Source organism: Chiroxiphia lanceolata, chromosome 6, assembly GCF_009829145.1.
Source record: "Chiroxiphia lanceolata isolate bChiLan1 chromosome 6, bChiLan1.pri, whole genome shotgun sequence".
Lineage (NCBI taxonomy): Eukaryota > Metazoa > Chordata > Aves > Passeriformes > Pipridae > Chiroxiphia > Chiroxiphia lanceolata.
The window spans coordinates 17,908,195-17,934,873 of NC_045642.1; the positions used below are offsets into that span (position 1 = coordinate 17,908,195).

The window sequence follows — 26,679 nt, forward strand, 5'->3', positions numbered from 1 at the left end:
GCTGTGTTGGCTGGAACACTGTAAAACAGGAAAAGGTATCAAGGTGTTCCAGAACACTGTATATAGAGGAGAAAAAAAGTATGAGCCTCTTATGAGTCAATGCTAGAGTTGTCATCTTTGATGGTTTCTTTTCCACATTTCACTATATTGTGCATTAAAAATTGTGGAAATGCTTGCATACTGCATTTGAAAAAAGAAACTGACTTCACTAAGTTAAAATATAAATTTACATCAGAAAGTAATAACTTCAGTGAATTTTTTTAATTTTGTTTATTAATTTTGTCCTCCCTTTAGTACTTTAAAAATACCATGCCATTAAGTAAAAAAAAAAATCTGATTTCTGTCTTGCTTTTACCTTTTTTAGCTGTCTATTGTGAGTACTACAATTCTCATAAAAGAACAGGAGTTGACAGTGCTTATTCCTCTGACTACAATGATGACAAATGCACCTGGCATTACAGGCCTTGTAATTGCCCAAATCAAAACTACAAATATGTCAACATTGAAGGTAATAAGCTATACTACTCTAAACCAGGAAACAGTAACACGATAATTATTTTCAATGCTGTTTTCTAAATCAGTCATACCACAGTTAAATAATAGTAATCTAATTGATGCTATCTTTGAAGCTCTTTTGCTAATCCTTCCCTTACTACTACAGTTTTAAAACACATAATCAACTCAGGAGCTGTACTACAATTAGGTTTATATTGAGCTCAGCCTATCTGGAAGAGAAATTCTGACTTGCACCAAATCAAAAGAATACACTGTACTTGGGGATGAAAACATGTGGAAAGAGCAGTTAATATTTTTATTAAACAAATGGCTATAGCTGGAGAAACCAAAAAAATTCCTACATAGGCAGATGCTCTTTCTGAGGATGACATTGGAAATACTTACCTGAATAGTTGATGTTGCAATTGATATTATTTTTGAATAGCAGAGATGCAATATATTAGATGCTAAATAGTATAAATTAAATGCCTTTTTCTGAGAAATGTAAAATGAACTTCTCTTTCCCTTTCTTCAGGTTGTTACAACTGCTCTCATGATGAATATTTTGACCATGAAGAGAACAGGTGCATGCCATGTGGTAAGCAGCATCTCTTTCTCTACAGTAATTGGAAAATAGTATAGACTCACAGAGGATATTTTTTCCTAGTACTTCTCAATAAATGAGTGTTCATCTGAGCATAACTTTCTTTCAAAATAATCCCATTACTGTACTGCTTGGTAAATAAAGAAATGAAAAGTACTAATTAAAAACAGGATTAGGGTAGGCAGTGCTATAATACAGAAGCTGGATGAACCTGACTGATTTTAGTTAGCAACATTAGAAGTTATGTTCATGTATGTGTGAGTACTTTTCAAAAGGTGGCTCTTCCAGAAAATGTGTTGCTGTTCTGATCTGTGTGAGGGACAGTACCAGCAAAACTGTGAGTCTCAGAGTTATTTAACTTTTTTCATTGAAAAAGAGAATACTTATTTATTTGGAATATTTTAATATGCTTTTATTCACAAACTTAACCTGTTCTACCTCTACACAACAGGAGAAGAAAGCACTAACACCACACTTGAAACATCTTCACCTTCACCAGGTTAGTTTATGCAGTTGACCCAACCAATATTTACATACTGATATTATGTCCTGATAAGTGTTTACAAAAGTCAGTGATATTGTTTTTTGCATTTTATAGTAGCATCACCAGTTTCTTGTGCATAAGATGCAATGATGAAAAATGACCTGGTACCATAATATGCTGGGCTGCATCAAAAGCAGGATGGCCAGCAGGCCAAGGGAAGTGATTCTGCCCCTCTGCTCTGATGAGAGCTCACCTGCAGTGCTGTGCAGTTCTCAGTTCCAGACAGTGGAGGGTCAGAAAGATGATCAGAGGGCTGTAACACCTCTCCTATGAGGAAAGGCTGAGGGGCTTGGTGTTATTCAGCCTGGGGAAGACAAGGCTCCAGGGAGACCTCATTGCAGCTTTTCAGTACTTGAATGGGGTTTATAAGAAAGATAGGCACAGACTTTTTAGTAGGGCTTGTTGTGATGGGACAAGGGGTAATGGTTTTAAACTAGAAGAGAGTAGATTAAGAGTAGATATAAGGAAGAAATTGTTTATTATGAGGGTGGTAAAACATCTACAAAGAGGCTGTAGTTGCCACATCCCTGGAAGCATTCAAGAGCAGGCTAGACTGGACTTTGAGTAACCTGATCTAGTTGAAGATGTCCCTGCTCACTGCAGAGTGACTGATGATATAACACTTCAACAATTTAAGAAGGTCTTCATGGAAATGTATGACTGACTATACCAAATCCCTATAGCCTGATATAGGAAAGGAACCTATATACAATGATCTTAAATTTGTTAGAAATTCCATTAATTTCCCTGAAGACAGATGGTATTGGAAAATATTACACTGTCGGTTGTGTGGATAATAAAATACTATTCCATTTCTGCTGATATGCACAAGTATTTATGCCAAATTCACTTCAAATGAAGAAAAAGGTGTAAAGCTTCTGCATGAATACCTGTTTAATGTATTCACTGCACATAATAGCAAAGGAAGCAATGGATAAATGCTCTCAAAGGCTTCATCTAAAAGGCTTCACCTGAAATGTGTTAATAGTAGTTACCACTAATAGTTATAGAAACAGTGTTTATACTTTAAAAAATTCAATTCGTATAGGTACATTATAAATAGATTATTGAGGTCTATTTCTTATCCTTTCATTTTGATTTTTTTCTCTTAGTAACAACAGTGCAACCTAAAGTAACAGGAAGCTCTGCTGCAAGCACCCTACCAACAGTACCTAGTGCTTCTGCAACTGCTGTATCAACTGAGATTACAAATCCAACAATAACTGCAAAAACTACAGTTTCGAGAACTTCACCCATACAACCTCTTGTCACAATGAAGTCAACAACTGGTAGGTTTTTAGTGTTACTGTCTAAAATAAATTACAGTAAGCTCACTCTATACATAATTGAGATACCACTTCCTAGGAAAGAATTGCAAACTCGTACAACATCCAAGCATTAGACTCCAAATCGTGAGGTAGGCAAAACAGGCTTCCAGAAAGGAGTTTGTAAGCCAGAAATGTTCAGAAGTATAGATCAAAAGTGCGTGGAAAGATAAAGGATATAGATACTAGGTTAATAACATAACCAAAAGTCGCTCGTTTGACTCATCTGAGAAGCACATTAGAAGTTCTATAAGCAGTGAGCCAGCTCAGATCCAGTTAGATTTATTAGCTCAGCTTCTTTTCCACAGTTGATTCTGTTATGCAGTCATATTCAAGGAGCAGCCAGTCTATTAACTCTGAATAATGTAAGCAAACCCAAAGCAGAATCACACAGGTATTAGTGTAGCAGCTTTGTCTAGGTTTCTAGAGTCCTGCTCTCAGGAGGATAACTCTGCCAACATAAATTACTTTCTGATTCTATGGCTTGTGGAGACTCATTTAGCCTCACACCAACATGCACTTCAGCTAATTAACCATCTTGGACCCTGGCTATCAGGGAAAGCAGAGTTAAAAAGAGGTCCCAAAGGATTCAAAACACAGCTTCAAAAACTGACATTATGACAGATAATTTGGGCACTGGGACAAGGAAGTCCTATAGTATAATATTACTTAACTTTTTAATATGAATTACGGAAAGCTGAAACTGGGGCTGATTTGGAACATAATAGTAGCCAGTGAAATTGTGATTTGGGCAAAGCCCATACAGACTGTAGTCAATAAGTGACAACAAAGCTAACTTCTTAGAAAAATTATATTTAAAAAAAATCTAGTACAGGAAAAATACAGAAACTGAGAACAAAGACAGACACGAGACAATAGAAAACAAATATAAATACAGAAATATTCAACAAGCTTTTGAGAACATGAGTGCAACAACAATGCTGAAAATAGTCAAAAGATCAAGGTGAAAAGGGGTCTCTAAAATATGGGTATTTTCTTCATAATTTATCTATTTTTAATTATTCTATGAATTGATTACTCACACTGTACTATTTACCTTTACCCCAAAAGAACATACAACATCAATTTCTACCACACCAAACATGACTACAACCATCACTACTCCTTCCGTAACTACCACAACAAAGAGAACCATAACCACTATACCAAAGTCTACGCCTGCTGCCTCATCAACCACTGCTTCAACAGAGACAGAACAAGTACGGTTCACCTCACCATCCTTCAAGACCACTATCAAAAAGGAAATTACAACCTCCTCATTGCCTACTCAAACCCTATCTCAGAGCATAACTTTCAGCAAGCCTGAACTAACAACAGCAGGTAAATATCACTTTTTGGTATCTGCCAGGTGACACCATCACTCACAAGACATATGTCAATGTATTACTTAGTCAAAAAACCCCAAGCACTCTTACTAGTGGTCTTAACATTGCAAATAGATAGGAAAGGACAAGGATAACTGAAGAAACGTGATTAAAATGGAAATTTGTCTTGCCAATGGAGCAAGCATTTGACATCCAGATATGATCTTAAACCTAACATTTTTCTTCCAACATTTCCTCCAAATTTAGACAAAATCTCTCATGTCTCAAGGCAAGTTCTTGAAAACCCACAGACCAGAGAATATATATTCTCCCTAGCCAATGTAACAAGTACTCCCAACAATAAATATTAAATAAAAGGAATTTTTTTTGTCTGAAACTCAATATACCAACAAGGACAGTCTCCTCTGAGGCTATATGGCAACATGAATTACTGGGTTAGCAACTGACACCAGAGGCTGGGACAGTGTGTGGTGGGAATTCTGCTGTAGTGTGAGGGCAGGTGTACACTCTCTCCCAGCCCATGTGTCTCCCACAAAGTACTGTTGGGGTGCATACATCTGGGGCTCCTTGTGCCAGCAATTACAGCTTCGTCTAGGAACCTTTCCAGCCATTACTAATATTCATTCTTACTTACTTACCTTACAGGCAGTGAGGAAATCCAAACAACCACTCTGCACCAACCAGAAGGTAAGAGGGAGTAGACAGATGCCCTTAGCCTAAGGCTCTGCTTCACTTTCCCCAGCTTTTCCAGGTGATATTCTTGCCCAATCTGGAATGCCTGGGAGAGGAAACATGCATATCCAGAGAGGCTCTTTTCTGAGGAGCTTCAGAAAAAGGCAGGGGGTGCTGAATTGGCAGAGGGCACACTTCAGGCCCAGTTTTGCCCCATATTTTTTGAGGGGAGATCAATTGCCCAGTAAGACTCAGTGGGGTCTAGTTCTGTCTTTCTTACTCCTACCTCATACCGTGGAGGTTCTGCCTGGGAATTGTCTACCTCCTTTGCCTTCCCTTCTTGCCCTGCCACCTCCAATCAACTTGTGCTTTTCTCTCTGTAGTTGTCACCCACATAAGAACGTTGACACAGCCTGTGCAGCATCTTGTCTCTCAGACGCAGACCACCCCTGCCACATCCACCAGCAGCACCTCTGTCCCAAGAGAGACCAGTCCTGCCACCAGCCCAGGAGTTCCACTGGCAAGGACATCTCCAAGCCTGAGCTCTTTGCCTGCCACCTCAGCCTCATCTGCTTCTTCCTTCTCCTCAACTGTGTCCTCGACATGGCTGGGAACATCACATCCTGGTAAGGCTTCCTCCTGCCCTTCCTGCTGTTCTCTCTGCTTCTTCCAGCTCCCACCATTCTCTTCTAGGCAGCGTGTCCCACACAGGCCTCAGTTTTGATATTGTACACAATTCCCACTGTTAATCCCGTGGGATACCAGCAGGTCATAGGACTGACCCACACATGACCCTGACTGCATCCTCCTCCCTTGCAAGTTCTGGAACTGTAGAAGTCACCCAACTTCTCATTAAATCGGCAACATACAACTGACCTACCTGTGCTTTCCTCCCAGCAGCCTTCACCCATAAAAAGTCAACTGAGCCACACATTGAGCCAACTCTGACCACACAGAAGACCACAGCTGCCACCTCCATCAGCAGCACCTCCAAGACCTCTGTCTCCACAGAGACCAGCTCACCAAGCAGCACAGAACTCCCTCTGACAACATCATCTCCAAATCCCAGCTCTCCACCTGCCCCCAGCAGCCCACTCAGCACCCAGCTACCATCTGCTCCCACTTCCACAATTTCCTCCACAGCAGCCTCAAGCACCAGCCCCAGGCCTACGCTTACAACCCTGAGGCCCAAGCCCTCTTCCCCCATGACAAGTGCTCCAGAAGAGTTTCCTGTAGCAGAGTCCTCTGCACCCACCACAGCCAAAACCAGCACAGTGCCATCTCCTGCACCTTCTCCCTCCTCCACTGTGTCCTCAACATTACTGAGCTCCTCACAGCCTGGTAAGACCCAGTCCTTTTTCTCTTGCTGCTTCTGCCTGCTCTCCCTTTTCCCTTCTTCGTTTCTAGCAGTGCAGGTCACTTGCACTATTTTACTTCTTGCTCTCCATTCCCTCTTCTTTTCCATCAGCAACGTAGTGTGGCTTCACTTTGGTATTGCTGTAAGTCACAGCTTTCTCCCTCATAGCCTGGCTTTCCAGTCTAAGAGTCGGCAGCCCTCAGACTGCCTATTCCATGAAGGAATAGCCATGCACATCTGGAAAAGATCCTTTTCTAGGAAGAGGGAGAGAAATCTTGCCTGTAGGAGTGCACCCTGTCCTTTTCCTCTCTTTTTCAGGAAGAAGCCAGGCAGCAGCTTGTGGACAGGACCCACAATCCCAGTCCTCCCTCTTTCATGGGAATAATCAGTGTAGCACAGTGATGCCATTTTTGCTCATGCCCCCAGTACAGGGCTTTGAGCTTAACTTCCTTTGCCTTCCCCTCTTGCCCTCATCCTCACTTAACCCTCCTTTCCTCCCAACAGCCTTCACCCAGAAAAAGTCAACTGAGCCACACATTGAGCCAACTCTGACCACACAGAAGACCACAGCTACCACCTCCATCAGCAGCACCTCCAAGACCTCTGTCTCCACAGAGACCAGCCCACCAAGCAGCACAGAACTCCCTCTGACAACATCATCTCCAAATCCCAGCTCTCCACCTGCCCCCAGCAGCCCACTCAGCACCCAGCTGCCATCTGCTCCCACTTCCACAGTTTCCTCCACAGCAGCCTCAAGCACCAGCCCCAGGCCTACGCTTACAACTCTGAGGCCCAAGCCCTCTTCTCCCGTGACGAGTGCTCCACAAGAATCTCCTGCAGCAGAGTCCTCTGCACCCACCACAGCCAAAACCAGCACAGTGCCATCACCTTCTCCCTCCTCAACTGTGTCCTCACAGCCTGGTAAGACTCACTCCTCGGTGTCCCACTGCTCATGCCCCCAGTACAAGGCATTGTGCCCACGTCCTTTACCTCCCCCTCTTTCCCTCATCCTCAACTGACTTGTGCTTTCTTCATGGCAGCCCTCACCCATGAAAAGTCAACCGTGCCACACACTGAGCCAACTCTGACCACACAGAAGACCACAGCTGCCACCTCCATCAGCAGCACCTCCAAGACCTCTGTCTCCACAGAGACCAGCCCACCAAGCAGCACAGAACTCCCTCTGACAACAACATCTCCAAATCCCAGCTCTCTACCTGCCCCCAGCAGCCCACTCAGCACCCGACTGCCATCTGTTTCCACTTCCACAGTCTATTCCACAGCAGCTCCAAGCACCAGCCCCAGGCCTACACCTACAACCCTGAGGCCCAAGCCCTCTTCCCCCATGACAAGTGCTCCACAAGAGTCTCCTGCAGCAGAGTCCTCTGCACCCACCACAGCCAAAACCAGCACAGTACCATCTCCTGCTCCTTCTCCCTCCTCAACTGTGTCCTCAACATTGCTGAGCTCCTCACAGCCTGGTAAGGCTCCTCCTACCTGTCCCACTGCTTCTGCCTGCTCCCCCTTTACTCTTCTTCATTTCTAGCAGTGCAGGTCACTTGCACTGTTCTTTTAGTTTTTGCTCTCCATTCCCCATTCTTTTCACATTGGCACTGTAGTGTGGCCTCACTTTGGTATTGCCTTGTGGCACTGGTCTCTCCCACATAGCCTGACCTTCGAGTCTCGGATTCAGCAGTCCATACACTCTGCCTGTTCTATGAAGGAATAGACATGCACATCGGAAAACGGTCCTTTTCCAGGAAGAGACAGAGGGATCTTGCCTGTTGGAAAGCACCAACAGGCAAGATCCTTTTTTTGGAGAGAAACAGTCGACGCTCTTTCCCAGGAATAATCAGTGTAGCACAGTGCTGCCATTTTTGCTCCTTCCCCCCAGTACAAGGCATTGTGCCCACGTCCTTTACCTCCCCCTCTTTCCCTCATCCTCAACTGACTTGTGCTTTCTTCATGGCAGCCCTCACCCATGAAAAGTCAACCGTGCCACACATTGAGCCAACTCTGACCACACAGAAGACCACAGCTGCCACCTCCATCAGCAGCACCTCCAAGACTTCTGTCTCCACAGAGACCAGCCCACCAAGCAGCACAGAACTCCCTCTGACAACATCATCTCCAAATCCCAGCTCTCCACCTGCCCCCAGCAGCCCACTCAGCACCCAGCTGCCATCTGCTCCCACTTCCACAGTCTATTCTACAGCAGTTCCAAGCGCCAGCCCCAGGCCTACACCTACAACCCTGAGGCCCAAGCCCTCATTTCCAATGACAAGTGCTCCACAAGAGTCTCCTACAGCAGAGTCCTCTGCACCCACCACAGCCAAAACCAGCACAGTGCCATCTCCTGCTCCTTCTCCCTCCTCCACTGTGTCCTCAACATTACTGAGCTCCTCACAGCCTGGTAAGACCCAGTCCTTTTTCTCTTGCTGCTTCTGCCTGCTCTCTCTTTTCCCTTCTTCATTTCTAGCAGTGCAGGTCACTTGCACTGTTGTTTTAGTTTTTGCTCTCCATTCCCCATTTTTTTCACATTGGCCCTATAATGTGGCTTCACTTTGGTATTGCTGTAAGTCACAGCTTTCTCCCTCATAGCCTGGCTTTCCAGTCTAAGAGTCGGCAGCCCTCAGACTGCCTATTCCATAGAGGAATAAACATGCACATCTGGAAAAAATCCTTTTCTAGGAAGAGGTAGAGGGATCTTACCTGTAGGAAAGCATGAACAGGTAAGATCCTTTTATGGGGAGGAACAGTCGCAGTCTGCCCTCTTTCCCAGGAATAATCAGTGTAGCACAGTGCTGCCATTTTTGCTCACAGTACAAGGCATTGTGGCAACCTCCTCTGCCTTCGCCTCCTGCCCTCACCCTCAACTGACCTGGGCTTTCCTCCCAACAGCCTTCACTCAGAAAAAGTCAACCGAGCCACACATTGAGCCACCTCTGACCACACAGAAGACCACAGCTGCCACCTCCATCAGCAGCACCTCCAAGACCTCTGTCTCCACAGAGACCAGCCCACCAAGCAGCACAGAACTCCCTCTGGCAACATCTCCAAATCCCAGCTCTCCACCTGCCCCCAGCAGCCCACTCAGCACCCGGCTGCCTTCTGTTTCCACTTCCACAGTCTATTCCACAGCAGCTCCAAGCACCAGCCCCAGGCCTACACCTACAACCTTGAGGCCCAAGCCCTCATTTCCAATGACAAGTGCTCCACAAGAGTCTCCTGCAGCAGAGTCCTCTGCACCCACCACAGCCAAAACCAGCACAGTGCCATCTCCTGCTCCTTCTCCCTCCTCAACTGTGTCCTCAACATGGCTGAGCTTCTCACAGCCTGGTAAGGCTCCTCCTACCTGTCCCACTGCTTCTGCCTGCTCTCCCTTTTATCTTTTTCATTTTTAGAAGTGCATGTGCCTTGCACTGTTGTTTTAGTTTTGCTCTCCATTCCCCACTGTTTTCACATTGGCACTGTAGTGTGGCTTCACTTTGGTATTGCCTTGTGGCAATGGTCTCTCCCACATAGCCTGGCCTTTGAATCTCAGAGTCGGCAGTCCATACAGTGTACCTATTGCATGAAGGCCTAGATATGCATATGCAGAAAGGATCCTTTTCTAGGAAGAGGCAGAGGGATCTCACCTGCAAGAAGGCACCCTGTCCTTTTCCTCCCTGTCTGGGGAGAAACCAGGCATCAGCTTGTGGACAGGACCCACAGTCCTAGTCTTCCCTCTTTCATGGGAATAATCAGTGTAGCACAGTGCTGCCATTTTTGCTCATGCCCCCAGTACAGGGCTTTGAGCTTAACCTCCTTTGCCTTCCCCTCTTGCCCTCATCCTCACTTGACCCTCCTTTCCTCCCAACAGCCTTCACCCATAAAAAGTCAACTGAGCCACACATTGAGCCAACTCTGACCACACAGAAGACCACAGCTGCCACCTCCATCAGCAGCACCTCCAAGACCTCTGTCTCCACAGAGACCAGCCCACCAAGCAGCACAGAACTCCCTCTGACAACAACATCTCCAAATCCCAGCTCTCCACCTGCCCCCAGCAGCCCACTCAGCACCCAGCTGCCATCGGCTCCCACTTCCACAGTTTCCTCTACAGCAGCTCCAAGCACCAGCCCCAGGCCTACGCTTACAACCCTGAGGCCCAAGCCCTCTTCCCCCACAAGTGCTCCACAAGAGTCTCCTACAACAGAGTCCTCTGCACCCACCACAGCCAAAACCAGCACAGTGCCATCGCCTGCTCTTTCTCCCTCCTCCACTGTGTCCTCGACATTGCTGAGCTCCTCACAGCCTGGTAAGTCCCACTCCTTTATTTCTCAGTGCTTCCGCCTGATCTCCCTTTTCCCTTCTTCATTTCTAGCAGTGCACAACACTTGCATGTTTCTTTTGAGTTTGCCCTCCATTCCCACTTCTTTTAGCATCATCACTATGATATGGCTGTCCTTTGCCATGGCCATGGGTCACTGGTCTGGCCCCTGTAGCCCAGATTTAGAGGCTTGGAGTCAGCAGTCCTTAGAGCCTACCTATTCATTGAAGGGAGACATGCACATCTAGATAGGATACTTTCCCAGGAAGAGGCAGAGCGATCTTGGCTGTTGGAAGGCACCCTCTCCTTTTCCATATTTTTTAGAGGACAAAATAAACACAGCTTTTAGGGAGAACCCAGAGCCCCAATTCTCCCCCTTTACCAGGAATACTTTCTGCAGCCCAGTGGTGTCATTTTTACTCATACTTCCAATTTGAAACTTATACCCATCTCCTTTTCCTTCCCATGTTGCCCTCACCCTCAACTGACCTGTGCTTTCCTCCCAACAGCCTTCACCCAGAAAAAGTCAACCGTGCCACACATTGAGCCAACTCTGACCACACAGAAGACCACAGCTGCCACCTCCATCAGCAGCACCTCCAAGACCTCTGTCTCCACAGAGACCAGCCCACCAAGCAGCACAGAACTCCCTCTGACAACATCATCTCCAAATCCCAGCTCTCCACCTGCCCCCAGCAGCCCACTCAGCACCCAGCTACCATCTGTTCCCACTTCCACAATTTCCTCCACAGCAGCTCCAAGTACCAGCCCCAGGCCTACGCTTACAACCCTGAGGCCCAAGCCCCCTTCCCCCATGACGAGTGCTCCAGAAGAGTCTCCTGCAGCAGTGTCCTCTGCACCCACCACAGCCAAAACCAGCACAGTGCCATCACCTTCTCCCTCCTCAACTGTGTCCTCACAGCCTGGTAAGACTCACTCCTAGGTGTACCACTGCTCACAGAATCCCACAATTCTTAGCGCTGGAAGGGACTTCTTTGATCATCTAGTCCAACCCCTTGCTTAGAAGGGGTCTCTTAGTGCAGGTTACGCTGGAATGCGTCCAGATGGGTTTTGAATGTCTTCAGAGAGGTGGACTCCACAATCTCCCTGAGGAGCCTGTTCCACTGCTCTGCCACCCTCAATGTAAAGAAGTTGTTCCTCAGGTTGAGTGAAACTTCTTGTGTTTTATTCCATGGCCATTGCTCCTTGTCCAGTCACTGGGCACCACCGAAAAAATCTACCACCATCCCCTTGGCACTTTTCTTTGAGATATTTGTATACAGTGATGAGATTCCCTCTCAGCCTTCTCTTCTCTGGACTCAACAGGCCCAGCTCCCCAAGTCTCTCCCAATGTGAGAGATGCTCCAGTCCACTGATCATCTTTGTATCCCTCCTCTGGACCTCTCCTGCCTGCTTCTCCCAGCTCTCTCCATCTCTCCATCGCTGCCTCCCTCCCTTTCTGTATCCTTCCATCTAAGAACCACATGTCACTTGAGCATTTGTTTAGGTGTTGGGCCCTCCATTCCCACTGCCTTTGGCCAGCCTGGTTCCTGGCAAAGTCCTAGGCCTGTGCAATGACTCTGCTTGGGGTGGAGCCAATTTCTGTTCCTAGCAGGGTTCCTGATGCTGTGGTTTAGATGCAGGTCTGAGCCAGTGTTGATGGCACACAAATGCTTTAGAGATTGCTGGGGAGTGCTAGCACAGCATCCAGGCTTTCTCTGTTTCTCCTTCTGCCACTCGGGGAGTGGGCAAGGGGTGGTCATGAGGTCCCTCGAGGACACAACCAGCATAACGCAAAGCCAGTGGCCAAGGAGACACTCCATACCACAGAAAGTCATGCTGAGCAGTGTAATGGAGGGGCAGGGCACGGCACTTTTTCAAAAGTAGCCATTGCTTGGAGACTGGCTGGGCATTGGCCAGCAGAGTGAGGCAGTGAGTGACTGCTTTTGCACCTCGTGAGTGGGTCTTGGTTCATTTTTCCTTTAGTTTCTTCTCTTCTAAAAACTGTCTCTCTCTCCAGACACGCTTGAGTACACTTGCTTTGTGCTCTTCACTTCTCTTCCCCTGTCTGATGAGGGCGAGTGAGTGGCTGGGTAGGCATTTTGCATCCAGCCAGGTCACCCCACACACATTGGCCAAGACAGGATCTAAGCAGGACGTGGAGGCTTCAGAAAGGACCCAGATGCCCAGTCTTCGGTCTTGGACAAAGGGACTCAGTGTGATATGGCGCTGCTTTTCTTACCCAGTGTATTAGCCCAAGGCTTCTGCCCACCTCCCTCACCTTACCCTCTGCCCTCGTCCTCAACTGACCTGTGCTTTCTTCCCAACAGCCCTCACGCAAAAAAAGTCAACCGTGCCACACATTGAGCCAACTCTGACCACACAGAAGACCACAGCTGCCACCTCCATCAGCAGCACCTCCAAGACCTCTGTCTCCACAGAGACCAGCCCACCAAGCAGCACAGAACTCCCTCTGACAACATCATCTCCAAATCCCAGCTCTCCACCTGCCTCCAGCAGCCCACTCAGCGCCCGGCTGCCATCTGCTCCCACTTCCACAGTCTATTCCACAGCAGTTCCAAGCGCCAGCCCCAGGCCTACACCTACAACCCTAAGGCCCAAGCCCTCATTTCCAATGACAAGTGCTCCACAAGAGTCTCCTACAGCAGAGTCCTCTGCACCCACCACAGCCAAAACCAGCACAGTGCCATCTCCTGCTCCTTCTCCCTCCTCCACTGTGTCCTCAACATTACTGAGCTCCTCACAGCCTGGTAAGACCCAGTCCTTTTTCTCTTGCTGCTTCTGCCTGCTCTCCCTTTTCCCTTCTTCATTTCTAGCAGTGCAGGTCACTTGCACTGTTTTACTTCTTACTCTCCATTCCCCCTTCTTTTCCATCAGCACTGTAGTGTGGCTTCACTTTGGTATTTATGTAAGTCACAGCTTTCTCCCTCATAGCCTGGCTTTCCAGTCTAAGAGTCGGAAGCCCTTAGACTGCCTATTCCATGAAGGAATAGCCATGCACATCTGGAAAAGATCCTTTCCTAGAAAGAGGGAGAGGGATCTTGCCTGTAGGAGTGCACCCTGTCCTTTTCCTCTCTTTTTCAGGAAGAAGCCAGGCAGCAGCTTGTGGACAGGACCCACAGTCCTAGTCTTCCCTCTTTCATGGGAATAATCAGTGTAGCACAGTGCTGCCATTTTTGCTCATGCCCCCAGTACAGGGCTTTGAGCTTAACCTCCTTTGCCTTCCCCTCTTGCCCTCATCCTCACTTGACCCTCCTTTCCTCCCAACAGCCTTCACCCATAAAAAGTCAACTGAGCCACACATTGAGCCAACTCTGACCACACAGAAGACCACAGCTGCCACCTCCATCAGCAGCACCTCCAAGACCTCTGTCTCCACAGAGACCAGCCCACCAAGCAGCACAGAACTCCCTCTGACAACAACATCTCCAAATCCCAGCTCTCCACCTGCCCCCAGCAGCCCACTCAGCACCCAGCTGCCATCGGCTCCCACTTCCACAGTTTCCTCTACAGCAGCTCCAAGCACCAGCCCCAGGCCTACGCTTACAACCCTGAGGCCCAAGCCCTCTTCCCCCACAAGTGCTCCACAAGAGTCTCCTACAACAGAGTCCTCTGCACCCACCACAGCCAAAACCAGCACAGTGCCATCGCCTGCTCTTTCTCCCTCCTCCACTGTGTCCTCGACATTGCTGAGCTCCTCACAGCCTGGTAAGTCCCACTCCTTTATTTCTCAGTGCTTCCGCCTGATCTCCCTTTTCCCTTCTTCATTTCTAGCAGTGCACAACACTTGCATGTTTCTTTTGAGTTTGCCCTCCATTCCCACTTCTTTTAGCATCATCACTATGATATGGCTGTCCTTTGCCATGGCCATGGGTCACTGGTCTGGCCCCTGTAGCCCAGATTTAGAGGCTTGGAGTCAGCAGTCCTTAGAGCCTACCTATTCATTGAAGGGAGACATGCACATCTAGATAGGATACTTTCCCAGGAAGAGGCAGAGCGATCTTGGCTGTTGGAAGGCACCCTCTCCTTTTCCATATTTTTTAGAGGACAAAATAAACACAGCTTTTAGGGAGAACCCAGAGCCCCAATTCTCCCCCTTTACCAGGAATACTTTCTGCAGCCCAGTGGTGTCATTTTTACTCATACTTCCAATTTGAAACTTATACCCATCTCCTTTTCCTTCCCATGTTACCCTCATCCTTAACTGACCTCTCCTTTCCTCCCAGCAGCCTTCACCCATAAAAAGTCAACTGAGCCACACATTGAGCCAACTCTGACCACACAGAAGACCACAGCTGCCACCTCCATCAGCAGCACCTCCAAGACCTCTGTCTCCACAGAGACCAGCTCACCAAGCAGCACAGAACTCCCTCTGACAACATCATCTCCAAATCCCAGCTCTCCACCTGCCCCCAGCAGCCCACTCAGCACCCAGCTGCCATCTGCTCCCACTTCCACAATTTCCTCCACAGCAGCCTCAAGCACCAGCCCCAGGCCTACGCTTACAACCCTGAGGCCCAAGCCCTCTTCCCCCATGACAAGTGCTCCAGAAGAGTTTCCTGTAGCAGAGTCCTCTGCACCCACCACAGCCAAAACCAGCACAGTGCCATCTCCTGCTCCTTCTCCCTCCTCCACTGTGTCCTCAACATTACTGAGCTCTTCACAGCCTGGTAAGACCCAGTCCTTTTTCTCTTGCTGCTTCTGCCTGCTCTCTCTTTTCCCTTCTTCGTTTCTAGCAGTGCAGGTCACTTGCACTATTTTACTTCTTGCTCTCCATTCCCTCTTCTTTTCCATCAGCACCGTAGTGTGGCTTCACTTTGGTATTTATGTAAGTCACAGCTTTCTCCCTCATAGCCTGGCTTTCCAGTCTAAGAGTCGGCAGCCCTCAGACTGCCTATTCCATGAAGGAATAGCCATGCACATCTGGAAAAGATCCTTTTCTAGGAAGAGGGAGAGAAATCTTGCCTGTAGGAGTGCACCCTGCCCTTTTCCTCTCTTTTTCAGGAAGAAGCCAGGCAGCAGCTTGTGGACAGGACCCACAGTCCTAGTCCTCCCTCTTTCATGGGAATAATCAGTGTAGCACAGTGCTGCCATTTTTGCTCATACCCCCAGTACAGGGCTTTGAGCTTAACCTCCCTTGCCTTCCCCTCTTGCCCTCATGCTCACTTGACCCTCCTTTCCACCCAACAGCCTTCACCCAGGAAAAGTCAACTGAGCCATACATTGAGCCACCTCTGACCACACAGAAGACCACAGCTGCCACCTCCATCAGCAGCACCTCCAAGACCTCTGTCTCCACAGAGACCAGCCCACCAAGCAGCACAGAACTCCCTCTGACAACAACATCTCCAAATCCCAGCTCTCCACCTGCCCCCAGCAGCCCACTCAGCACCCAGCTGCCATCTGTTTCCACTTCCAAAGTCTATTCCACAGCAGCTCCAAGCACCAGCTCCAGGCCTACACCTACAACCCTGAGGCCCAAGCCCTCATTTCTAATGACAAGTGCTCCACAAGAGTTTCCTGCAGCAGAGTCCTCTGCACCCACCACAGCCAAAACCAGCACAGTGCCATCTCCTGCTCCTTCTCCCTCTTCCACTGTGTCCTCAACATTACTGAGCTCCACACAGCCTGGTAAGACCCAGTCCTTTTTCTCTTGCTGCTTCTGCCTGCTCTCTCTTTTCCCTTCTTCATTTCTAGCAGTGCAGGTCACTTGCACTGTTCTTTTAGTTTTTGCTCTCCATTCCCCTTTCTTTTCACATTGGTGTTTTAATGTGGCTTCACTTTGGTATTTATGTAAGTCACAGCTTTCTCCCTCATAGCCTGGCTTTCCAGTCTAAGAGTCGGCAGCCCTCAGACTGCCTATTCCATGAAGGAATAGACATGCACATCCAGAAAATGGTCCTTTTCCAGGAAGCGGCATAGGGATCTTGCCTGTAGGAAAGCAGAAACAGGCAAGATCCTTTTTTGGAGACAAACAGTCGCAGTCTGCCCTCTTTCCCAGGAATAATCAGTGTAGCACAGTGCTGCCATTTTTGCTCACAGTACAAGGCATTGTGGCAACCTCCTCTGCCTTCGCCTCCTGCCCTCACCCTCAACTGACCTGTGCTTTCCTTCCTAACAGCCTTCACCCATAAAAAGTCAACTGAGCCACACATTGAGCCACCTCTGACCACACAGAAGACCACAGCTGCCACCTCCATCAGCAGCACCTCCAAGACCTCTGTCTCCACAGAAACCAGCCCACCAAGCAGCACAGAACTCCCTCTGACAACAACATCTCCAAATCCCAGCTCTCCACCTGCCCCCAGCAGCCCACTCAGCACCCGACTGCCATCTGCTCCCACTTCCACAGTCTATTCCACAGCAGCTCCAAGCACCAGCCCCACGCCTACACCTACAACCCTGAGGCCCAAGCCCTCTTCCCCCATGACAAGTGCTCCACAAGAGTCTCCTACAGCAGAGTCCTCTGCACCCATCACGGCCAAAACCAGCACAGTGCCATCTCCTGCTCCTTCTCCCTCCTCAACTGTGTCCTCAACATTGCTGAGCTCCTCACAGCCTGGTAAGGCTGTTATGTGTTCTGCTGCTCACAGAATCCCAGAATTCTTAGCGTTGGAAGGGACTTCTGGACATCATTACCTGCCTGCCAAGAAGGGGTCTCTTAGTGCAGGTTACACTGGAATACGTCCAGATGGGTTTTGAATGTCTCCAGAGAGGGAGATTTCACAACCTCCCTGGGGAGCCTGTTCCACTGCTCTGCCACCCTCAATGTAAAGAAGTTGTTCCTCAGGTTGAGTGAAACTTCTTGTGCTTTACTCCCCGGCCATTGCTTCTTGTCCAGTCACTGGGCACCACCAAAAAATCTGCCACCATCCCCTTGGCACCTGCCTTTGAGATACTTGTATACAGTGATGAGATCCCCTCTCAGCCTTCTCTTCTCTGGACTCAACAGGCCCAGCTCCCCAAGTCTCTCCACTGATCATCTTTGTATCCCTTCTCTGGAGCTCTCCTGCCTGCTTTTCCCAGCTCACTCTATCACTCCCTCCCTTTGTTGCTCCATCCATCCCTCTATCCCTCCCTTCTTTCTCTCCTTCCCTGTATCCTTCCATCTGAGAACCAGATCTCAATTGTACATTTCTTTGCATGGTTGGCGATCTATTCCCACTGCCTTTGGCCAGCCTGGTTCCTGGCAAAGTCCTGGGCCTGTGCAATGACTCTGCTTGGGGTGGAGCCAATTTCTGTTCCTAGCAGGGTTCCTGATGCTGTGTTTTAGATGCAGGTCTGAGCCAGTGTTGATGGCACACAAATGCTTTAGAGATTGCTGGGGAGTGCTAGCACAGCATCCAGGCCTTCTCTGTTTCTCCTTCTGCCACTCGGGGAGTGGGCAAGGGGTGGTCATGAGGTCCCTCGAGGACACAACCAGCATAACGCAAAGCCAGTGGCCAAGGAGACACTCCATACCACAGAAAGTCATGCTGAGCAGTGCAATGGAGGGGCAGGGCACGGCACTTTTTCAAAAGTAGCCATTGCTTGGAGACTGGCTGGGCATTGGCCAGCAGAGTGAGGCAGTGAGTGACTGCTTTTGTACCTCGTGAGTGGGTCTTGGTTTGTTTTCCTTTAGTTTCTTCTCTTCTAAAAACTGTCTCTCTCTCCAGACACGCTTGTGTACCCTTGCTTTGTGCTCTTCACTTCTCTCCCCATGTCTGATGAGCGGAAGAGAGCTATTGGCTAGGTAGGCACTTTGTATCCGGCCAGGTCACCCCACCATCACCTGGCACACACATTGGCCGTGAAAGGCTCTAAGCAGGACATGGAGGCTTCAGGAGGGACCAAGAAGCCGAATCTTCCCTCTTGGTCAAGGAGACTCAGTGTGATACAGGGCTCCTTTTCTTACGCAGTGCCTTAGTCCAAGACTTCTGCTCACCTCCTTTCCCTTCCCATGTTGCCCTCATCCTCAACTGACCTGTGCTTTCCTCCCAACAGCCTTCACCCATGAAAAGTCAACCGTGCCACACACTGAGCCAACTCTGACCACACAGAAGACCACAGCTGCCACCTCCATCAGCAGCACCTCCAAGACCACTGTCTCCACAGAGACCAGCCCACCAAGCAGCACAGAACTCCCTCTGACAACATCATCTCCAAATCCCAGCTCTCCACCTGCCCCCAGCAGCCCACTCAGCACCCGGCTGCCATCTGCTCCCACTTCCACAGTCTATTCTACAGCAGTTCCAAGCACCAGCCCCAGGCCTACACCTACAACCCTGAGGCCCAAGCCCTCATCCCCAAGGGCAAGTGCTCCACAAGAGTCTCCTGCAGCAGAGTCCTCTGCACCCACCACAGCCAAAACCAGCACAGTGCCATCTCCTGCTCCTTCTCCCTCCTCAACTGTGTCTTCAACATTGCTGAGCTCCTCCCAGCCTGGTAAGGCTCCTCCTACCTGTCCCACTACTTCTGCCTGCTCTGCTTTTTCCCATCTTCATTTCTAGCAGAGCATGTGCCTTGCACTGTTGTTTTAGTTTTTGCTCTCCATTCCCAGTCCTTTTTGCATCAACACTCTGGTATGGACATCCTTTGGTATGGCCATGGGGCAATGGACTCCCCCATGTAGCCTGGTCTTCCAGTCTCAGGGGCCACAGTCCTGATGCCCTGCCTATTCGTTGAAGGAATATACATGTTCATATGGAAAGGATACTCCTCCAGGAAGAGGCAGAGGGATCTTGCCTGTAGGAAGGCACCCTGTCCATTTCCTCTCTTTGTAGGGGAGAAATCGGACAGTAGCTTGTGGACAGGACCCACAGTCCCAGTCCTCCCTCTTTTCCAGGAAAAATCAGTGCAGGACAGCACTGCAATGTTTGCTTGTATCCCATGACTTGGGCCCACCTGCTTTGCCTTCCCCTCTTGTTCTCACCCTCATTTAACATGTTTTCCTCCCAACAGCCTTCACCCATAAAAAGTCAACTGAGCCACACATTGAGCCAACTCTGACCACACAGAAAACCACAGCTACCACCTCCATCAGCAGCACCTCCAAGACCTTTGTCTCCACAGAGACCAGCTCACCAAGCAGCACAGAACTCCCTCTGACAACAACATCTCCAAATCCCAGCTCTCCACCTGCCCCCAGCAGCCCACTCAGCACCCGGCTGCCATCTGCTCCCACTTCCACAGTCTATTCCACAGCAGCTCCAAGTACCAGCTCCAGGCCTACACCTACAACCCTGAGGCCCAAACCTTCATCCCCAGTGACAAGTGCTCCACAAGAGTCTTCTACAGCAGAGTCCTCTGCACCCACCACAGCCAAAACCAGCACAGTGCCATCTCCTGCTCCTTCTCCCTCCTCAACTGTGTCCTCAACATTGCTGAGCTCCTCACAGCCTGGTAAGGCTCACAACCACCTTCCTGGTGCTCCCACCTACTCTTCCCAGCTACCTTCCTTCCATCTGTCCATCTATCCATCTCTTCCTCTAGCATTCCATCTAAGAACCACACCCCACTTGTGCATTAGTTTCAACGCTCAGCCTTCCATTCCCACTGCCAGCCTGGTTCCTGACAAAGTCCTGGGCCTGTGCAATGACTCTGCTTGGGGTGGAGCCAATTTCTGTTCCTAGCAGGGTTCCTGATGCTGTGTTTTAGATGCAGGTCCAAGCCAGTGTTGATGGCACGCAAATGCTTTAGAGATTGCTGGGGAGTGCTAGCACAGCATCCAGGCCTTCTCTGTTTCTCCTTCTGCCACTCGGGGAGTGGGCAAGGGGTGGTCATGAGGTCCCTCGAGGACACAACCAGCATAACGCAAAGCCAGTGGCCAAGGAGACACTCCATACCACAGAAAGTCATGCTGAGCAGTGTAATGGAGGGGCAGGGCACTTTTTCAAAAGTAGCCATTGCTTGGAGACTGGCTGGGCATTGGCCAGCAGAGTGAGGCAGTGAGTGACTACCTCAGTGAGTGGGTGGGTCTTGGTTTGTTTTCCCCTCAGTTTCTTCACTTCTAAAAACTGTCTTGATCCAGATGCACTTGGATATTCTTGCTTTGTTATTTGCAATTCTCTCCACAATGCCTGAAGAGGGGCAGCAAGTGAGAGGCTGGGTGGGCACTTTCCATTCTGCCAGGGTCACCCCACCATCGCCTGGCACACCGAGGGGCCATGAGTGAGTTGAAGTGTGACGTGGAGGCTTATGGATGGAGACAGAAGTCCAAACCTCCCTCTTTTCACGGGAATACACAGTGCAACATAGGGCTGCTTTTCTTGCTTATTGCCATAGCCCAAGGCTTCTGCCCACCTCCTTTCCTTCTCCCTCTTTCCCTCATCCTTAACTGACCTGTGCTTTCCTCCCAACAGCCTTCACCCAGAAAAAGTCAACCGTGCCACATATTGAGCCACCTCTGACCACACAGAAGACCATGGCTGTAACCTCCATCAGCAGCACCTCCAAGACCTCTGTCTCCACAGAGACCAACCCACCAAGCAGCACAGAACTCCCTCTGACAACAACATCTCCAAATCCCAGCTCTCCATCTGCCCCCCCCAGCAGCCCACTCAGCACCCGGCTGCCATCTACTGCCTCGTCTACATTCTCTTCTTTGTCTGCCACCATCAGCACAATGCCTACACCTACATCCCTCACTACTTCCGCCTTTAGGTCTGCTGAGAGTACTCCGTATTCTTCTTTCCAGAACACAACATTGCCTCCATATGGCAAAACATCTTCCTCAGCCGTTCCTACCAGTATCTCTGCCAAATCCACTCCAGAGTTGGTCCCGACTGTTTTATCTACAACAATGACATTTGCTCCCCTTGTGATCACTACTGCTTCTACAGAGTCGGTTGAAAGGAGCACCTTGCAAACAACAACATTAACCACTGCCCGCACGACATCATCTCCTTTCACCTCTAGACTTTCAACATCCTTGTCTTCTATTGTGCCATCGACAGTTCCACATGGTAATGTATATCCATAGTATTTCCTATATCATGCTTTTAATACCTTTTTTTTTTATGAGTGCATGAATTTTTTCTTTACATATTCTTTATCTATGATACCATTTGTACCCATTGGTTCCATTTTTTGTTTTTGCCCCTTATGCAGTTACTTTTTGTAGAGTAGTTGTCTGATGTCTTAGATTTCATAAGCTGACTGATTCCCTGCTATACAATACTGTAGACATTAAAAAGCATGAGTTAAAGAGTCTGACAGGATGCAGATCAGGAGAGTCACAGAACCTCTATTTTCTAATCTTCAAAAGCACTGTAAGAAAGCCTGTTCAAATAAAAGGTATCTTTTGACTTACCTTGCAGCCCTCTTGTTAGCTCTCATATACTTTGCACAGTTCAGCATTTTTGTTCTCTCTTCTGCTGGATACTGTTTTCACAGTTTTTAAGGTACAGAGATTTTTTTTGGTTCCTGTGAATAATTAATCATCTAATATTTTTTGACTGAAGGAATACCATTTTCTATAATTTCCACACAATTTCATGTGGAATTTCAAGTGATGCACACAAAGCAATATCTATCTACTACTTTGAAATGGAACTGTCCTACTTTAGGATCCACAGTATAGGAGTCAGGAAACATGGTGTGGATGCACAAGAGGTGTCTAAGATTTTAACTGTACCCTGTGTAAGAAGCAGAGGCCTAGTTTCTACTCTTATTTAGAAACAATGAGGCAGTTTTTATTCAATGCTTTCTAGGATATGGGTTAACACCTTCTAAGAATAAACCAGAGTGACACATGCACTGTTCAATCTATGAATGGAAGGTAGGTTTACTGTATGGTTCATTTTTGTGTGTTTATTTAACTACCGTTTGAGGACCAAGAGAAGAGTTAACATCTCAATTTGAGCCACTTTGCATTCTCTTTTGGGAGCTTTCAACATACAAAGGAGAAACTATCTGGAACGTGTACTTTAGCCACATTATACTGCCTTGTTCCCTATTGCCTTGTCCACTGTCATATACTGACTTCACTGCTTGTTCTCATTTTCCTTGTGTTTAATTCCTAAAAAAAGCACATTCTTCACTTGCCTTTTTCAAGAATCAGGAGGGATATGCAGCATCCTAGTAGGCGTGCCCCTTTTCTACCCTGCTTAATAATGAGATTATAAGTATTTGTATCTTTTTGTCTTTGAAGCATGTGTTCAAAACTTTTCCACAGACAAATATGCTACTTCCTTAGTTGTTGTGAATCCTCACACAGAGTCCTTCCTTTTGTCATTACAATCAGATCCACTGAACCAGGAACTCTAACAGGAAGGAACAATGAACAAAGCAGAATACCATGCTCCATTCAACCAAGACATCAGTCTTAATCCAGAAGACTGATTTATACAAAGGGTTCCAAATAGTCATATAAGAAAACTGTATTTGTGGTTAACTACTACTCTCAAAGAGTGATGTAAGAATCAATATACAATAGCGGGTACAGTTACCTGTAGCTGAACCTTTCATCTCCGTTTTCACCCTTAACGTTGCCAGAGTGCAGCCTGGCCAGGTCAGTCAGCTCAGCCACAAGGCATGGCAGAATTACCTACTTGCAGAGAAGTGATTAAATGCAAATCTGTCCTTCATCCTGCTGTCACAGAAGTGCTGCAGTACCAAAGAGGCTCATTGCAGTTTTAGCAGAAAAGAGCCTCAAATTGACTGACTGCTCGAGCATTGGGAAATGACAGTTTGACCCAAGGAGGCAGGATTTGACCCTGCTTGCCCTTCATCCTCATGATTTTCACCTCACAGAATGGGAATCCAAGTAGGAACTCTCATAAGCAGAAGGATTTTCCACAGTGCAGTTATGGTTTAGGGGCTTGCTTTGGATTTTGTTCACATTCTTTTCCTAAGAGAAGTGCTTCCAAACATTACATTCCCAACCTAGCATTACTGACTTTGCTCCTTGCAGTTTTAGTCTACTGTCCAGTTATTAGTTGTTTTATTTTCCAGTAAGAAATTCCCAAACATATACTACAGTATTAACTGAGTCTTCCCTGCAATAGTGTTCAGGTTTCGTCTATAACCTACCTTTAACCACGGAACCTGAATGTGCTCAAGAGATCCTTGTGCAGGAGCAAGTGTGAGCAGTGCGTGAATTGCCTTTGTAGTATTCAACATCTTTGTTGTCCTTAAAATAAACTTCAAACACTGTGTTTAAACTCCTTGGAAAACCTATGTTTTCAGTCAGCTTTTAGCTTCATACAGTGTTTAAGTTTCATGCTTCAAGTCAGGAGAAAATAGGAGATTGGTTCATCAGTTTGTAGCATTAGGCATTCTGTCTTGTAAGGAAAGTTGTGAACTTCTGTCTGCCTATAAAAAATTACACTCTTAAAATGAGTAAGCTAAGCATTTTTCCAGGAAGTAAAATCTACTACAAAGTCTGAGAACCAGAAATAATTCCACCAGAATGAGACAGCTGGTTGTTTTACATGCATCTTAATGTTCTCAGCAGAGGATTAGTTTTTTTCCTACTGGACTGAATTTGCACTACGTTCTTAACAGGAATTTTTTTCCTCATTTGTAATTCCAGCAATCTCTGTGTTCTTAGTTGTTCTCCATGGTAAGTGTCTCATGCATCTTCAGCACCCAGTTTAAAAACTCCTCTTGCTGTGTTACTCACTTGTGACTTGTTAATTATCTCATGCAGTAAGAATGGTGTTCCATGAAACCAAGTATGGAGGCTTTTGGCATCTAACAAATAAATTTCTGCTATAATTCTTTCTTTTTTTCACATTTGACAGATCCTTGTAGAGAAGTTGAATATGAAGAAAAAATAACTTACAAAGGCTGTTCTGCAAATGTCACTTTAAGCCGATGTGAAGGATCATGTCCATCTTCAACAAAGTAAGGATAGCTCAGAGGCTGTAGAGTACTGAAGTTGTTTTTCTTACTTAGTCATCTGTAAGGAGTGGTATTTTATGAACTACTGCTCCTTAAAAGTCAGGGAGGAACATGTGGTTAGAATCCACCCAGTAATATATCATGTTGCCATATAAAGCAGGTAACTAAAACCAGCATTAATAATCATTTATTGTATAGGGATTTACATTCTAAAGAAGGAATGTCATCTCACTTCCTTAAGTTTTTGTTGTTTTTTTAAAAAAAAATAAACAGACGTCAATGCTGCAGGTTTGGGGGGCTGTTTTGTTGTTTTGATTGTTGGGATTTTGGGGTTTTTTGTTTATTTGTTTGCTTTTTAAAGATGGAAAAGGTTGTTTAGACTACAAATACCTGTTTTCAAATAGCTAAGACAGTAAAATAAGAAATTTCATCTAAGGTACAAAATGTCACTTCAGTTGTTTCATAACATTCTCCTATGAATGTAATTCAGGTATATTTTATAATTACAAGTGTGCTGTCTGAGCCTGTGCAGTTCTGCTTGCCCAGCAGGAGACTATTCAACAGAAAATCAAGGCTTCAATACAACTAAACTTAGTGTAGCAGTATTAGAGTTCACAATTATTTGGGGGAAAAAATTAAAATTGTTAAATTCCCAACAACCCAAGCCAATACTATGTTCAAGAATAGGAAAGCAATGAAGAGTTTTGCCTTTGCAATAACTAATTTTAATTAATCCTGAAGCTAAAAGCTATCCCCTTCAAAGCAAGTTCAGGTGTCCCCCAGCATTTTAAAAACTGAGTGACTGACTTTGTATCCTGAGAATATTCAGAAGGGCTGTGAACCCTGGCAGAAAATTTTTAGAGTTAAGGTTTGTCACAATTATTTAGAAAGTTGTAGTTAAAACCCAACTTTAACTGAAACCAAGCAAACTTTTCTCCCTTGCAAAGGAGATTTAAAAAAAATATATTTTTTCCTTCACTTTCTTGTTCACATACCTGAATTCTAGCCTACCTTTATACTGCTTCCCACTGACAAAGACAGAACCAAGTCCAGCAGTAGGCTGAACACTGTCAGAAATCAACAGCATAAGAAAACAGCAGTATCGTGAAAGACTCAAAGCCTCGCCTACCTGTTCAAGCAGTCACTTCACCTACGTGTGCTTTATTACTGTGAAGTCAGCAAGATACATGCAAGTCTACTGTGGCTTTGTTAACTGACCTCACAACCCACAACTGAGATCACTATGCAGTCACCAGCTCAGATTCTGGTGCTAACTGCTCAGAGGAAGAAAGGGATTTTCCTTCCCCACGAACCATGCAAAGGGAACACACACAATTTAGCATTTGTGTTAAAAGACCATACCAGAGACCTTTTGCAAACTCTAAGTAGTCCAGTGCACAGCTTTAAAAAGATTAAATCCACAGTTACTTTACAATGTTCAGAAGTCCAAAGAACAGGGAAGTCAAATCTTACTAGTTTTCCAGTGAGGTCTGAGGCCTAATAGATGACAAGAACACCCTCTCTTAAAAAGGAAGGCAGCAGCTCAGTACACCTGAGCTCTTGCAGCACCCATCATGAGAACTTCAGTCGCTTGCTGCACTGTTTGTAGTTCTCTAGCTGACAGAACCATTAAGCTGAGTGTTGTGCTCTTTCCTCTGAACCTCCTACCACAGGAAAAAAAGAAAGTGCAAATACTTGAAAAGCCTGAAGCCTAAAATTCTGTATACAAATGCCAACTCATTCTTCCTCTCTTCCAAACAGGCTGAATGTTGAGAACATGATGGTCACCACAGCATGCGGCTGCTGTCGGCCAATTCAGCTTCTTAAGAAGACATTCCAACTACCATGCCAAGACCCAGATGACCCTGGAAAAAGGCTCACTATAGACATAACTGTATTTAGTGGTTGTGATTGTAACTTTGACAGTTGCATACACTAGCCAGGCCTCAGATTCCAATTTTTTTTTAATTAAACACTGATCACAATTTAATACTTCCACAGTGACTGCTCATTGTTGGATTCTCTTGTACTGATTATCCAGGATAGACTTGCAGTCAGGCTTCTGAGCAGCTGCCTGGACTGTCAGTGAACTTGACAGATAAATTATTCCTGATCAGGAGGGTGGGGTGCAGAGAGGAGAGAAAGAATGGGCAGCGTGAAGTTCGGGAGGGAAGACCAT

The 26,679-nt window shown here is 46.9% G+C and overlaps 1 protein-coding gene across 1 annotated transcript in view; it reads left to right on the plus strand.

Annotated features, from left to right (window-relative positions):
- Positions 1-26,439, plus strand: part of MUC6 (mucin 6, oligomeric mucus/gel-forming) — a 48,161-nt gene extending 21,722 nt beyond the window's left edge. The window contains exons 25-41 of the mRNA XM_032690377.1: positions 365-508; positions 1,031-1,093; positions 1,551-1,598; positions 2,756-2,932; positions 4,040-4,309; positions 4,960-5,001; positions 5,370-5,612; positions 5,887-6,172; positions 6,242-6,327; positions 7,384-7,824; positions 9,245-9,677; positions 16,790-17,238; positions 18,660-19,100; positions 19,617-20,057; positions 21,017-21,619; positions 24,401-24,503; positions 26,262-26,439. Coding sequence (XP_032546268.1) covers positions 365-508; positions 1,031-1,093; positions 1,551-1,598; positions 2,756-2,932; positions 4,040-4,309; positions 4,960-5,001; positions 5,370-5,612; positions 5,887-6,172; positions 6,242-6,327; positions 7,384-7,824; positions 9,245-9,677; positions 16,790-17,238; positions 18,660-19,100; positions 19,617-20,057; positions 21,017-21,619; positions 24,401-24,503; positions 26,262-26,439 — 4,448 coding nt within the window. The remainder of the gene's footprint in view (positions 1-364; positions 509-1,030; positions 1,094-1,550; positions 1,599-2,755; positions 2,933-4,039; positions 4,310-4,959; positions 5,002-5,369; positions 5,613-5,886; positions 6,173-6,241; positions 6,328-7,383; positions 7,825-9,244; positions 9,678-16,789; positions 17,239-18,659; positions 19,101-19,616; positions 20,058-21,016; positions 21,620-24,400; positions 24,504-26,261) is intronic.
- Positions 26,440-26,679: the final 240 nt, after the last annotated feature.